Here is a 14,335-nt window from a genome sequence, read left to right as displayed (position 1 = left end):
TCTGCAGCTCTGACAGGAAACGCTCACGTTTATCTCGTCCTCTTCTTCGTGTCTCTGCACTCTTTGGAGGGGATTTTGTCAGAATTCAGTTTTCATTCATTTGCTTTCTAGACTAAACAAGCTAAACTAAACACATTTATCATTAAAAAACAACACGCAACAACTAAAAACTCACCGTCACAGCAATACGAAGGCAAAAGAAACTCCGTAAAACCTCCCAGAATGCAGAAAGCTCTTTATTGTTGCTTCCCACTGAATGTGCTGAACATGTTACAGTTTTGCAAAGAAAAGGGAAAAAGAATAAAAAGGAGAAGCACAGCGGCGTTAATTTCTCTATCATCATCATTCAGATTCCTAGGCGGGTTAAGCTGCACTGATGCCAACACCAGCAGGACAGTGGAGGCTCCTGCACACACAGAAACATGAAAAGCCCAAACCGCACAAAATATCAGCACTTCTTTTGCATGTTGCTTTTGCTGTGCTGGGATCAGCAACCATCAGGCTATAAGGATCTAACAGTCGGCTTTACTCTCTGGCCTCGGTCAGTCCGGGCTGAAGAACGACTGCTAAATTACAAGAGGAAAATAAATTAGAAAGCAAACAAGCTGGCTGTAAAAACACTATTTTTAAAAAAGAAAGAAAGGAACAGACAGCAACAGTTTGCAACGTCTGCACTCAAAAACACTTGACTTAATATAAACGTACGACTAAACGTTAAAAAAAAAAAGGAAAGAAAGTGAAGTGAATCGGGTGTCTTGCCTGAAAATCTACAGATTAACCGAAGCGTAGTGTCGTTGAGCTAAACCAGGACGGGGCAGCAAAGGTTTACAGCCAATCAAAGGAAGAACATTTAAAGTCCACGTAACAGCAGATCTGCTGGTTTCTCCTGGGATCAGACTGGAGCTGGTCAGCAGCAGACGGCTGTTATTCCTCGGGCAGACAGCAGGGCGGCGCTGTGACGCTTCTGCCCTCACTGACTAAGGCACTGTTCAGTTTTTCATTTTGTTTTGTTTTGTTTTCACCCTACCAGCAAACACAGCTGAGCGGAGATGAGGAGGCGCCTCCAGCTGCAGTTCCTCTAATGGCCACTAAATCTACTGTAAAAGTCCTAACTTTTCAATCAAAATTCAAAAAGTTTATTTGCCTTCTCTCAATGAGTTTATTTATATAATGGTGAAAACTAAGGCTGAAAAGATTCTGCGAAGTACACTCATTCACGGTGGAGGATTGTTATCTCTATCTCTGTTATCTTTAGCTTCTATCCACTGTTAGCTTATCAGTTTAATGCTCGTAATTGGATGCTTCACACCAAAACGCTGCATTTAACTTTTACCTTGAAGTTTTTAGGTACACAAGCTTGCAACTTTTGATGAAACATATTTACTAAAACGGCAGTTAATCTGTTGTACTGATGGTTTGTGACAGTGGTGTCGATCTCATCTAACTGCATGAAAGCAAATAAGCGTATTTATCAAAAATGCCAAATTATTTCTTTAAAAAGAAGTATAATTTGGGGTGCGTTTGGTTGACTGACAAACATTTCAGCCAATCACAATCCGGCGTGGTGGTTCGCTCACTGCTGCTCATCCCAGCTCAGTTCTACGCCAGGCTTTGTATTCTTTGATTAAATGCAGATTGTCTGACTTTAGTGACTAAAAATGACAGAAGCGAGTGGAAAACCGAGACAGAAATCGATGGGTGACGTCCCAGATCTCCGTGCGTGTTTTTCTGCAGTCTGTTCATGCTGGCAGGCCTCTCGTCGCCTGTGAAGCTTCTTTCAACAACAATGCCGTTGACCTCAGGCCGAGTACGCAGCCGTTCACAACATGTGGACTTTTCCACTGGCTGGTTTTTCCCAAAACGCAGCTCAAACAACAGAAAAAAAAAACACAACAAACAGACGACGAGTTTTAAAGTCAGTAACCAAAAAACTGTCCGGTTTCACGAGGGCGCGTCTACACGTCAGCACTAGTAGCTTTTAATTGGTCCTGGCATCTTGAGTGTAGTTGTACCATTGGCTGGGTGATCAGAGAGGGCGGCCCGTCAGGAAGCGACCACCTGGACGTAGTTGGCGGGGTAGAGGCCGACCTGGCCGCTGCTCAGCTGTCCTTTACACCAGCCCTGCTCGTCCTCCTCCCCCATCTTCAGCAGCTCCTCGCCTGGAAGGAACAAGACAGGAAGTCAGTTCACCGCCAAATCAAAAGAAGTGCATGCAAATGTTTATTGACGACACAGACAGGCCACCTGTCCCAGTCTGTCAGTCACCTGGTGTCAGGCTAAGCAGAGCTGAGCTCAGCTAAGCTTTTCCAAACTGAGGTGTCTCGCTCTGTGGTCCCATCAGGTCCCATTAACTCGGCGTCTCTCTAAACCCCCACGAGGCTCAACCCCCCACAGGGGACGGACTCAAGCTCCACAGAGGCTCCCTGTTTGGAGTCTGGTCTTTCTCTGTCCAAGTCAGACGGACCTTATTGTCCCACCAGGGCAGGACATCTGTCTTTGACTCTGGGTGTGTTAGAGATATGCTACAGGTGTCTTCCCTCCTCTTACAGCTTTGTTTGGGCAAATAAATGATGTGCAAAATGGTAAATGATTCAAACATAACCAAATGCTGCGACTTCCTGTTGGCAGTTTTTTCCTGTCATGTGACATCTAAAAAAGGTCGAGACTGTGGTGAATCCACGTGAGCAAAATCAAAAAGTTTTAAACACAATCTGCTGAGTAAGAAACTGGTGACAACAAAAACAGCTGATTCAGATTACTTGCACCGAAAAGAAAAACAAATCTGTACCTGACTGTCAATACTACATGTGAATACAGCGAATATAAAAAGTGACTCCCCAAACAACAAATGACACTGATGAGCTGAAGTCTTTTATCATTCTGGGTTTTCACCAAACTTACCTGACAAACGAGTCAATAACACACCTGAGGGATTATGCTGATAATCCCTCAGCTTAGGATGAAACACATTCAGGCTGATAAAACCACTCAGAACAGGTTTCAGTTCCAACACGAACACCTGAGTGAGACGGTTTAAGTGTTTCATCAAGTCGAGTCTTTCATTTTGAGATCCACCAAAATAAAAGCATCAACCTGTTCTGATTCAAAATGCTTTTATTTTCAATCAGACCTCCTCAGCATCCAGAGGCGTCTCATGTTATCAGCAGTGTTACATCTGAAAAGGTTTGTGAAAATGATCGCGAGCAGCTGACACGCAGGTAAGGTGCAACAGGTGTGTGTCCTCATCACATCACAGCCTTACTGCCTTTGGTCATCAGTCCTCATGTCTGAAACGGTGACAGGGACATGAGTGTGTGTGTGAGTGTGTGTGTGAGTGTGTGTGTGTGAGTGTGTTAAAACGAGGCATCACGAGGCTGACACGGCAAACATCTTGTGCTTCTCCATGGACGTCGCCACAGAAAGTTTAGCGCTTGATGTTTTGTGAGTTTTGATTTTTCATTCGCACAAACATCAGAGTCCTCCCCTGTGATGCCTCTCCTCCAGAAGCATTAGTAAGTGTTAATACCTGCTTTAAAGCTGAGCTCATCCTCCTCCTGGCCCGCGTAATCATAGAGCGCTCGGACTCGCACACCCTCTACCTGATCCTCCTCGTCCTCCGCCTCCCCCACGCCGTTCACCGCCAGCACCTTCTTAGGACTGTCGTCGTCTGACCAGTCTGACGAGTAATCTTTAACCCTGAAAGAGGAGACAGGAAGTCAGATGGACAGAAACATACTGAGTCTGAAATGTCCACCTGCCGGCTACCAAAATGGCGCTCATGTTTCAGAAGAAGCGCCCGAACGCAATCATCGCGACTTCCAGAAAAATGCATTCAGGTGGAGAAAAATCCCATTAACACCAACGGAACAACAAACAAAACTACCACAGAGTTAAACTGTTGCATGTACCCGTTTAAAGACTTAATGTGCCCCACTGAGGGGCTGTAAACAAACCAACAGAGGCTCTGTGGCTACGGCACGTTACCCCGGCAACGGCAGCTGCTTTTCAGGAAACAAACTGTGGCCAAATGTGGTAACAATGTGTGTCTAACTCAGTCTCTCTCACACACACACACACACTCACACACACACACTCACACACACACACACACAGAGCTTTCTAGCTACTAATTAGAGTGTTATGTGCAGGATTTAAACTCCTCAGGGTGACTACAAGGTAACAAACTAAACTACCTGCTGTATCTGACTCGCTCTCCCTCTCTCTCTCTCTCTCTCTCACACACACACACACACACACACACACACACACGCACGCACGCACGCACGCACGCACACACACGTCCTCCTACCTGTCGGTGTTCAGGGTGATGGGACTTGGCGGGACATCGTCTCCACCTGAGGAGACGATGTTGGTGAGGGTGACCACGTTTTCCTCAGATTGTCCACCTCGCTCCTTCCTGCTGATAGAGCGACTCGCCTCTGGAGACCACTCCTGTGCACGCACACGCACACACACACGCACACACACACACACACACACACGTTGAATTGTCATTGAATGATAATAAATCAAAACTAAAACTGGTTTAAGTCAATGAAAACAAAACAAAAACAGCTGTTGTTTTGCTCGAGGATTCTTGGCTCAAAACATTCTGCTGAGATGATAAAGTAAATGTGTCTTCCAGCGTCTCAGTGGACAGCTGATGAACACTCGTCCTGCGGTGGATAATCAATCAATGAGTCCATCGGATCAGACCCACACAAAAACAAACACAGACACACTTTGACCGTAATAACAGGGCGCTGACACACGGCTCAGGATACACTCACAGGTATTTATAGTCTCAACGGAGCACGACCTCCAAATGATCAGCACTACAGGAGAGGTGTGTGTGTGTGTGTGTGTGTGTGTGTGTGTGTGCCAATGTCCTCACAGTTATAGAATTAAAGCCACAAATTCACAGTCCGCACCTCAAGGATCACAGAAGACGTCCAAGTGCTCCCCTCGCACTTCAAAACCGTTTAAATTTAAACAGTGGCACAGCAGTTATGAATGAACACAAAGTCTTCACAAGTACAGAAAGACAAGTGTGTGTGTGTGTGTGTGTGTGTGTGCGGTGGGACAATGGCTCTCTGTTTGCGTGTCAGCAGCGCTGTGGGAACGCCAGCAGATTCCTCAGGGGACAGGAGATCTCTCGCTCTCTCTGCTCTTTTCTTCAGTCCTGAGGAAGCTAAACTGAGTTCACTTCATCGTTTACTTCATCAGATGAACCCCAATTCAAATTATTCACTAAATGTTTAGGCAGCGTAGCCCTTACGAAGGCCAGACGGGATGGAGTGTGTAAGCTGCTGTGAATTCTTAAGATTCGTTAAGAAACATGCTTTTCAAACGAGCTTACACATTCCTGAAGGCAAAGATTAGACCAACCGATCATCTGCTGCTCACGCACACGCCAACATGCGCGTGTGCGTTTACAATAAAGTGACTCACACTGCGGCTGCGGTGATACGGCAACACGTTCACCTAACGTTTCCTGCAGGGGGCGTAAGGGCGCAGCTCATCGCCTAATCAGCCAACAGCAGCAAGAACAGAAAGAGCAGAACACAGCACACGTTTGGCCTGTAGAGGGCGACATAAGCTGTGATTTTCTTTATGTTACCTTTCAGTGTAAAGAAGAAAAAACAATCTAATTTGTGGGAGCAGGTTACACCTCACAGTCTCAGAATAAGTCTGTTCAGTTTCTGCTGTCTCAGAGGTTTGATGGGTCATTTTTGGAGGAAGCGCTTTGTGTTTGTTTCGCCTTAAACAGAGATTTTTCTCGTTTTTTGTGTTCTTCCCACATCAGTTAATAAACAAACAAGAAGCAGCTGAATCGATCCAGACTTCGTTGTGTTCTGCTTAACTTCTCAAAACGTGACGAAGTGCTGGTCTGCTTCTCCGTGTCTATAAAACCTGTTCTGGGATCTTTTCCTGCAGCTGAGACACTTTAGAAAAAGGTACTTTGAAGGATTTCTCTAAGAAAAACAACATATTCTATCAACCAGGCCAATTTTTCCTCCACGAGTGTTCACTGCAGCTGGTGCGTTCACAAACACCGACGGACAAATCGTGCACAGCGCACCTTCACATGAACATCGCAGCTCTGAAGAGAACAAGCAGTACTCGAACGTCATCTCAACACTCCTCAGCTGCTGCGTTTGCTGTTGTGTGAACACACCTTCAAGAGACTCTGTGTCCACTTACTGCGCTTTGACGTATTGTGTGTCAACTCTTTTGTGTCATCTGAAATCCGAGGATCCTGGACCGGAGCGGCACACACCCGCCAAAAATAAAAGCAGAGGGTGGTGGGAGGCAGGAAATTCGGGTGATTTTATCTCCCTTGCAGGTCTTTTCAGAGGCAGAAAAGAGAACAGTGCAACAATTCATCCACGGTGAATCGCAGAGGGAACAGGGTGTGGAAACACCTGCGAGGAACTGATCACAATCAGTTTGATCAGGAAATGACAGAACTCAGTTCACCAAAGCACTGACAGACGTCGAGGCAAATGGCTCACTTTTCTTCTATTTTTACCTCCATGATAAGAAGGCATATTGAAAGCAAAACTCATTTTTAGCCTTCACATACACTGCAGATACATTTGAAAAAGTTTTTGTCTGTGGTTTTCCAGCTCCTGAGTGTAGAAACATGAAGAAGTGAGTCTCACACAGCCAACGACAAAATCTGACGGACGTTCAGCGACACGAGACCGCAAACTGATCACCGCCGAGAGTTTCCCGCACAGCAGAAAAGTCCAGAAACGTATAAAAGATTTGTCAGCAGCAGCACTAACAACCAGTTAACCTGCTGTCAGCTTTTTCCTGCTCCAAACTATCACATATCAGCCTTTAAGAGCTCATTATCAAGTCATCTGTAGTTTCTGCACTGCTGGAAATATCTGAGATAATGTCAGTACACAACTCAGCACAATGAATGACTACAGTCTAGTTGTTTCTTAGACGTTTTAATATAGAAATAGTGCTTAAAGGAGGTGTTTGACATTTTCATTTTCTACTCAGATACATGCTTATTTGTTAGATGGAGTGATTCTGCTCTCGTGTCTGTACAGTAAATACGAGGCCACAGACAGGATTAGCTTAGCACAAAGACTGGAAACAGACACTCGGTCTGAAGAAACGACACAGATTCAGGTCTTCCTGTGGTTAACTGTTGCTTCATATTTACTGTACAGACACGAGAGCAGAATCAAACAAGCACATATCTCAAAAAGTAGAACTTTTCCTTTAAACTCCTGTTCTTCTGCTTCCCAGAATCTGATGTCTGTGTTTTCATATCTGTAAATATTTGTTTGTCCTCAGTGGTCTGGTCTGCAGGGCTGAGGGGAAATCTGTAGATTTCCACCAACGAATAAATAAACCTGTAGCAGTGTGTGTGTGTGTGTGTGTGTGTGTGTGTGTGTGTGTGTCTGTGGACATTCCTGACCCCACTCAGAGCTCTCAGTCACACAACAAGGCTTTCACTGGAAGCCTGTTTAATATTCAGTCTGTGTCTCTGAAGCACACACACACACACACACTGAACTACAGCAGCTCTGCATGCTTGTTTTTGTGTTAGCAGAAAAACATGAATGAAGTTATATAAATAATTACACATGTGAATTGAAATAGAGGAAATACAGTGAAGTGTGTGTTTGTGTCTGTCTGTGTGTGTGTGTGTGTGTGTGTGTGTGTCCGTAAGTCCACACCTCAAACTGTGGCCAGTTCATGCTCATGCCCGGTCCGTGGGTGTTCCTCCACCATCGGAGGTCTTCGGTGTCGCTGGCGACCTGGATGGTCTGACCGAGGTCCCGGTACAGACTTCTGAACCTGTTGGACAAAATGAGCGTGAGTCACCATGGCGACACGTCCACACGTCCTCCTCCTCTGTCATAGTGATGTCTCCGATGAAGCCACTCCGATGTAATATCTTTTCTTTTAATAAAAATGGGATGAACCTACAGAGACGTCACCTGAATCACCTGAAGCTACAGCTTCCCCCTTACCTTATGGAGGCTTTATAGCAAGGCCATAACTATGGCGCCTCTGAGGACAAATTTCCTGTGATATCACCAACACGGCTTAGAGAAGATGTGCTACAGATATGTTTATGTCCCCTGATGGTAAGCCCAATATTGACTCTTCTTTTAGCTCCGTTTGGGTCTCCACCACATCCTGCCAAAAATATTTGAATTTTTAGCTGCTAAACGTTCCACTGTGCTCACTAGTTGCTAACTTTATCTGCTGTTTGGTGTCGAGAGGGTCTTGTACGATACGATGGGTTTATCAGAATGTTCTGGCTGAAAACAGCTGCCCATGGCTGGAAACAAGCGTGACAAGAGCGCTTCACGGAGCCGAGGGGCGCGGCAGAATCGGGACCCAGCCGTGGGTTTTTCCATTACAAGTAACCAGTTCACATCACACATTGTTGTTTGATACTTTTCAAACATAAACGCGTTCATTTAAGGCATTTCCTGCAGTGGACAGAAGTGTCGCATTCAAATTCAGTTTGTTATATTTACTGCAGAAGGTTCTTGATTACGATGTGTAATCTGTGGGCTGAACCTTAAAAGCCCGGATCCTCCATTTAAAGGAACTCCAGATAAGACTATTGTACGCACATATTTTCAAGTCAGCACTATCAGCTGTGTGCGGCTTTGTTTACACTCAGAGATAATATGAATTATAGAAAGCCTGCATCTATTAATCCACGTCTCACCTTCCAAAGAACTGCGGCTAAATGCCCGAGGGCAGTTTGAACAATAACTTCCTCTTAAATCCTGATGACTGTATTCAACAGACCAGAGCGGTTTATATTCAGCTGGTGAAGATCAGGAGATACAGCAGACGGTTCCAGAAAACAAACAGTAGATAAGACTTTTTTTGCCGCACAAACCTTTAAAATATTTGTATTATTTTGTATGATTTTTCTGTTTTTTTCCTTTAGACAACAGTCTAAATCTACCTGAGCTGTTATGTTAAACTATCAGTCAATATGTTAAACCTGAAGTCAATCTAAAACAAAAACCTACAACAAATTCCTCAATCTTTGCCTTTTCTTGTGAAAGAGTCTGTTGTAAAACAATACCATCCAGATGTTTTTGCTGCTGTAATTATTCCTCCTGTTCTTACTGGCTGCACAGAGTTCACTTCTTACACATGCTGACAGTTGGTAGGGACAGGAGGGATGATTAAAGCCAGCAAAGACTGTCAAAATGTACATATGAGGACAGACTTGACAAAATGTGAATAAAGAGACCACAGGATCGCGAATGCACCGCTGCATGTCGAATCTCTTCAGGCTATGAGAGACTCCATAAAGTCACGACTGTGAGAGCTCAGGCTGCGAGTCCGGACTTTGGGTTTGGACCAGGATCACTGTCAGAGGTGTTGGGATCTTTCCTTTGCCTGAGCGGGTCAGAAATGTGAAGGGTCTCTCTGCGGTTTTAGATTATGCAGATAAAAGCCATTTTACTCAAACAAACTCTGCCATCAAATCACATCATCACTGCCCGAGTCACCGAGTGAATTAAAGATGACCCTTCGTTCAACATTTGGACAAAGAAGATCTTGCTGGACTTGACCAATCACAGTTACCATGGTAACGGGGGGTTATTTAAATAGAGTGAGAGGTCAGTAGTTAATGGACAACAACACGAGTTTACTATTAACTCCTGTGTACATACACACATGTTCACACACACACACACACATCTAAACCCAGACAGTCCTGCATGCCTTCGTTCTGAGTCACACATCATGAATCACATAAATACCCTCTTCCCACTCACTGTGCACGTGTAATATACTGTGTGTGTGTGTGTGTGTGTGTGTGTGTGTGTGTGTGTCCTACCCTTCTTTGGCAGACAGGTCCAGGTGTGTGTGGATGTCCAGCAGGACTTCTTTGAAGAAGCGCAGCCTGTTGCGTTCGGCCTCCTGGGTGAGGTCGAACACCTGCTCCATGTCCTCCATGTAGCGCGGGTTACAGCGGTTCAGCTCCTCCAGGGCCTTCGTGTAGCGCTCCTTCGCCTGCCACGCACACACACACACACACATACTGAGCTACTGTACAACCCTTTATCACACACGGTTAGTGGGCAGCGTAGACGCTGCGAGTGTTTTCAAGTGTCACTTCATCACAGCTGCTTGTGAGAGGCTGTGACTGCTGTATGTGGTGATCTGCACCTGAGAGGAGTTCAATACCCAGACATTAATGTCAGTATTTACCAGAACCTTTTGTTAAATCCACTGGCTCCACCTACTAGTCCAGTCACAGTTTCCAAACTACAAAGCTTCAGATGTGGATGTGGTTGCTGCAGAGAAGCTACAGATGGTACAACATGGAGGCTTCACACACACGTTAATCTCTCTACACTTTTAGCACAGTTAAGCTAGCACACCCAAGATCAGAGTCACCAGCTCAGTATGTGACCACATGTGAGATCTGGTCCCAGTCTGCCCTTCTGCCTGTACGTTTTATTTTCTCAGTATTCTGACATTTCTGGGTGTCAACAACAGAGAGGGAGGATTAATTGCTGGGTTGGTGGTGATTTGACGATCTGGGATTGAGACCCAACAATCAATTATGTTTCTCCAGAATCACTTAATGGTGTGTTTATAGCCAGCAGCTGACACTGGCTGCTTATTATGCCTTTAAGAGCCAACAGGTACTAAATTAGTGTTTTTCAGGATTGGGACACAATCAGATTTTGTTATGGACACACATCATCCATCCAACAAGACGTGCTAAGCGCTGTTTACCCTGGTGACGTGTTGGGGGGTGTGGTGGTTACCAGCAGTTAGGAGCCCGGCGTCTGCAGCTTTTCACACAACCAGCCAAAGTGGCTGCTTCATTTTCTACCGTTTCTTCCTTCAGTAGTCAACAGTAACACAATGAAAAAAACACTTAAAAGTCTCACAATCGGGTGTGATTGCTGAAAATTACCTATCAGCTGAAATGCTTTGTGATCAGCCCTGAACCCCACTAACACCAGCAAATAATGTCCTCCAGGTGTGAATCTGCGCTCTGAAAGTCTGCAGCTGGAATACACACTGCTTGTGTGTGTCCGGACAAACGAGAAGAGTCTCAGTGCCTTTTTTTGGTTTGCTTTCCCAAACTGCAGAAATGAGTCATCACGCTGGATTTCTTGGTCAACAAGTGCCCAGCTCTTTGTACAGAGTTTGTCTCACTTTGTTTTCCCTGGTTTTGGTTCAGCACTTCCCTGTTCTGGACCCGGAGCTTTGGGTTGTGCAGTGCAGAGAACAGAGGAGACAAGCCTGGTCATGTTGAAAAAGTCAAAAACACACACACACACAGGTATGTTTTTCTGGACTCACTGACACACCCAACAGACTGCTGGTACAAGCGGAGCCACGCATGGGACTGTGTGTGTGTGTGTGTGTGTGTGTAAGTTTTGTACCTTCTCAGCCTCCTGGTTGCAGCGCTCCACCCGGGCCATGTATTTGCGGACTTCCTCCTGTGACTTGGTCGGGTCGGCCTTGGCGTGCGTTTCCCTGGTAATGGCCGTCCACTCCTCCTTCTTGGCCTGATGGTAGCTCTTCTTACTGGACTCCACCTTAACACACACACACATGCACATTATTTGTCCTGGTAATTAATACAGCTTCTATTACTTACGACAACACGTTATCATCTTCCTTAAAACACAGTCATGTTTCCTCATTGACACGTTGTATTAGTCCAACATCAGAAACATGATTCCCTCACATACGCCCATTCGTTCTGTCAAATATAATTAACTTTATCCGGGTGGCTTCATTCAGAGAACCACCTCTTACCTCTCACAAAGAGAGGTACGACCCTCCTACCATTTCATTACGTTTTTGTCCTGGTTTAAGCACTTTGAACAGCTGTGAGGAGATGAGAGTAACCCTGTCTGACCAAAGCTCTGAAACTCACACCAAGTCCACCTCAAAGGACAAACAGCCCAACAGCCAAGAGGACAAAAATGTATTTTTTAGCCTAGAGTGAACTATTCCTTTAAGGTCACTGCACTGTGTAATACATACAGAGTTACCTCATCTCATACAACCCACGGCTGTGCTGCTGTGCAGGTGAGAACAGCACTCACCTCTCTCAGCTTGCGGACCCAGGGTTTCTGTGCTTTGCGGAAGCCGTCGTCTGCATCCTTGGTCTCCCTGAAGCCCCCCATCATTTGCTTGTGGAAAGCTTCCTTCTGCCATTTGCGCATCTTCTCGCTGTCCTCGTCCGCCAGACGCTCCCGCAGCTCCAGATGCAGCTCGCTGAGCCGATCGGCCGCCTGCATGAAGGCATGCCAGGCTTTCTCCAGCGTACCATACTGAGGACCTGCGGAGAAGACACGCTCTTACCATCCCATCCAGCTCTAACAAAACAGAGATGTAATTCATCTGCTGCCTGCACCCCCACCTCACCTTTCTCCACCACGCTCCTCCACCTCTTGGCCCAGTCGCTCAGCTGCACAGCGTAGCTTTTCTCTATCTTCGCCCTCTCCTGGAAGCAGCTGACGAGCTCGTTACACAGCCGGTGGCCGTCGTCTATCCGCTTCACCGTCCGTTTGTAGTTCCCGGGCTGCACAGGGACACAACACACACAGAGAATGAGGAAACAGGAATGATGAAGGAAGCGCATTAAAATCCTTTTGTTGGTTTGTCAGCTCAGTGCTTGTAACCAACATGCTAATATCAGTGTGGCAAAGCGTTAGCATGTTAACACTGCGGGATGTTAAATGGACTTAGGATGATGACGAGAAGATTAAAATAAAAACAAGAGAGACGAGAGGAAGTCGAAGGCATGTAATTTGTCCAGATGGAGGTCTGTGAAGCCGGCAGTCAGTCAGCAGGGTCTCATTATGTGTCTGTGTCTCTATAAACACCACAGACCAACACGCTGCCTCATCTTCAACCTCCTGCTCCTCTCAGCTGCTGCAGCAGTGCAGTATAAATACATTTAGTGTCCATACTGTATACGGGTTGATCCTTCAGATCCCTCAACCATGACAAACGAAGCTGCTCTTTCTCTGCTCAGTTTATATCACACTAGATATTAAAATATTACTTTTTCTTTGTGTTCTGCACTTCCTGCACTGCAGAAGCAGCAGCTAACAGAAAGAGGAGGTCATATTACACTGACAAATATGAGATTTTTCCAGGTAAACAAACACTAAATGTTATATGGAAGCTGAAGGGCGGTGTGAACATTCATCAGGAGTAATTAATACATAATATATAACTGGGAGAGTTGTTTAAAACAAACACACACACACAAACACACAAAACCATTTACTGCTATTAGAAACAGAGTACAAATAAAAAAGTAAGTAAGTGCTGGTTGCTGGATCAGATACGTAACCAATTAAACATTGACTCATAACACAACACTGTTATTTCATCGTCTGCCGTGTGTGTGAGTGCATTGGGGGTTTGCTGCTTCCTGTTTGGTGACGGAGAGAGCACACCCACCTTCTGATAATATTAAATATAAAGATGAGCAACAGGCCGACTGAGTTTCACGAGCACCGTGGAAACACTGCACTACACGGCTAACGGATCTGGATGGCTGTCTTAGCTTCATCTAATCTACCTGTTCCTGTTAACAGAGATAACCACACCTTGTTCTTGTGCAGTTTGAAAGAATTCAAGATGTGCAGAACCATCTGCATCAGACTGAGTCAGGGTGGGAAATGTCATGTTTGATTCATACATGAAGCTCAAACGTCTAAAAAATGAGTGTGCATGTGTTGTGTGTGTTCGTGCCGTACCTCCCAGAAGCTGTCCGAGCTGCCCACCTCGCTGAGGTCTCCATTGGAAGACATTTTGGGGTCGGCCTTACAGCACGGAATGATGGCGGCTACAAGAAAGACTGCAGAGAATCGGAGAGAATTTGTTACTGTTCTCAGGAGAAAACGTTCAGCACACGAGCTTAACATGAGATACAATATCAGGCCTGTTACTGATTGGTACAAATCCAATCACAGATTAACTCAACCCACAGAGGCGGAAACAACAAGAAAACTGAAAACATCTTCCTGGTTGCTTTTACTCAGCTGAGGGGACTCTGAAGGGCTCCGACGCAAACTGCTTGACAAAATGGACAAAGTGACAAATTACCTATTTTAGTAGTTTTGATTTTCGCTTTGTTTTAATCCCTCTGAATGCTGTCATCCGCAATCGATTAACAAGGGGACAATCTCCCCTCACTCCTCTCCAGTTTACTGTCCATTGATAACACCACACAGGGGGGTTATGACCTGTACTGCAGCCGCCCACCAGGGGGCGGTCCAGATGTTTGGGCTTCTGTTCTTACTTCGTCCATCTCTTCGTCGATTTTATAGTACAGTCA

At 45.5% G+C, this 14,335-nt stretch overlaps 2 protein-coding genes across 5 annotated transcripts in view; both read right to left on the bottom strand.

Annotated features, from left to right (window-relative positions):
- Nucleotides 1-218: 218 nt before the first annotated feature.
- Nucleotides 219-14,335, bottom strand: part of pacsin3 (protein kinase C and casein kinase substrate in neurons 3) — a 24,211-nt gene continuing 10,094 nt past the window's right edge. For 3 of the 4 annotated variants that reach the window (XM_046395620.1, XM_046395628.1, XM_046395642.1), the window contains 9 exons: nucleotides 13,755-13,855; nucleotides 12,409-12,565; nucleotides 12,087-12,322; nucleotides 11,415-11,570; nucleotides 9,848-10,023; nucleotides 7,704-7,824; nucleotides 4,310-4,452; nucleotides 3,527-3,696; nucleotides 219-2,159 (listed from right to left, as the gene is read on the bottom strand). In XM_046395620.1, the coding sequence (XP_046251576.1) occupies nucleotides 2,044-2,159; nucleotides 3,527-3,696; nucleotides 4,310-4,452; nucleotides 7,704-7,824; nucleotides 9,848-10,023; nucleotides 11,415-11,570; nucleotides 12,087-12,322; nucleotides 12,409-12,565; nucleotides 13,755-13,808 (1,329 nt within the window). In that variant the 5' untranslated portion in view covers nucleotides 13,809-13,855 and the 3' untranslated portion in view covers nucleotides 219-2,043. Of the gene's footprint in view, nucleotides 2,160-2,265; nucleotides 3,697-4,309; nucleotides 4,453-7,703; nucleotides 7,825-9,847; nucleotides 10,024-11,414; nucleotides 11,571-12,086; nucleotides 12,323-12,408; nucleotides 12,566-13,754; nucleotides 13,856-14,335 lie in introns of all 4 variants that reach the window. The other variant, XR_006844000.1, reaches the window with a different exon arrangement.
- The window catches only part of ero1a (endoplasmic reticulum oxidoreductase 1 alpha), a 22,174-nt gene continuing 17,065 nt past the window's right edge, over nucleotides 9,227-14,335 (bottom strand). The window contains exon 16 of the transcript XR_006843998.1: nucleotides 9,227-9,708. The gene's annotated coding sequence lies outside the window, so the exon portion shown is untranslated. The remainder of the gene's footprint in view (nucleotides 9,709-14,335) is intronic.

This window comes from Scatophagus argus, chromosome 1 (assembly GCF_020382885.2).
Source record: "Scatophagus argus isolate fScaArg1 chromosome 1, fScaArg1.pri, whole genome shotgun sequence".
Lineage (NCBI taxonomy): Eukaryota > Metazoa > Chordata > Actinopteri > Scatophagidae > Scatophagus > Scatophagus argus.
The sequence above is the reverse complement of the archived record's forward strand: the minus strand, read 5'-3'. Positions and strand labels throughout refer to the sequence as shown.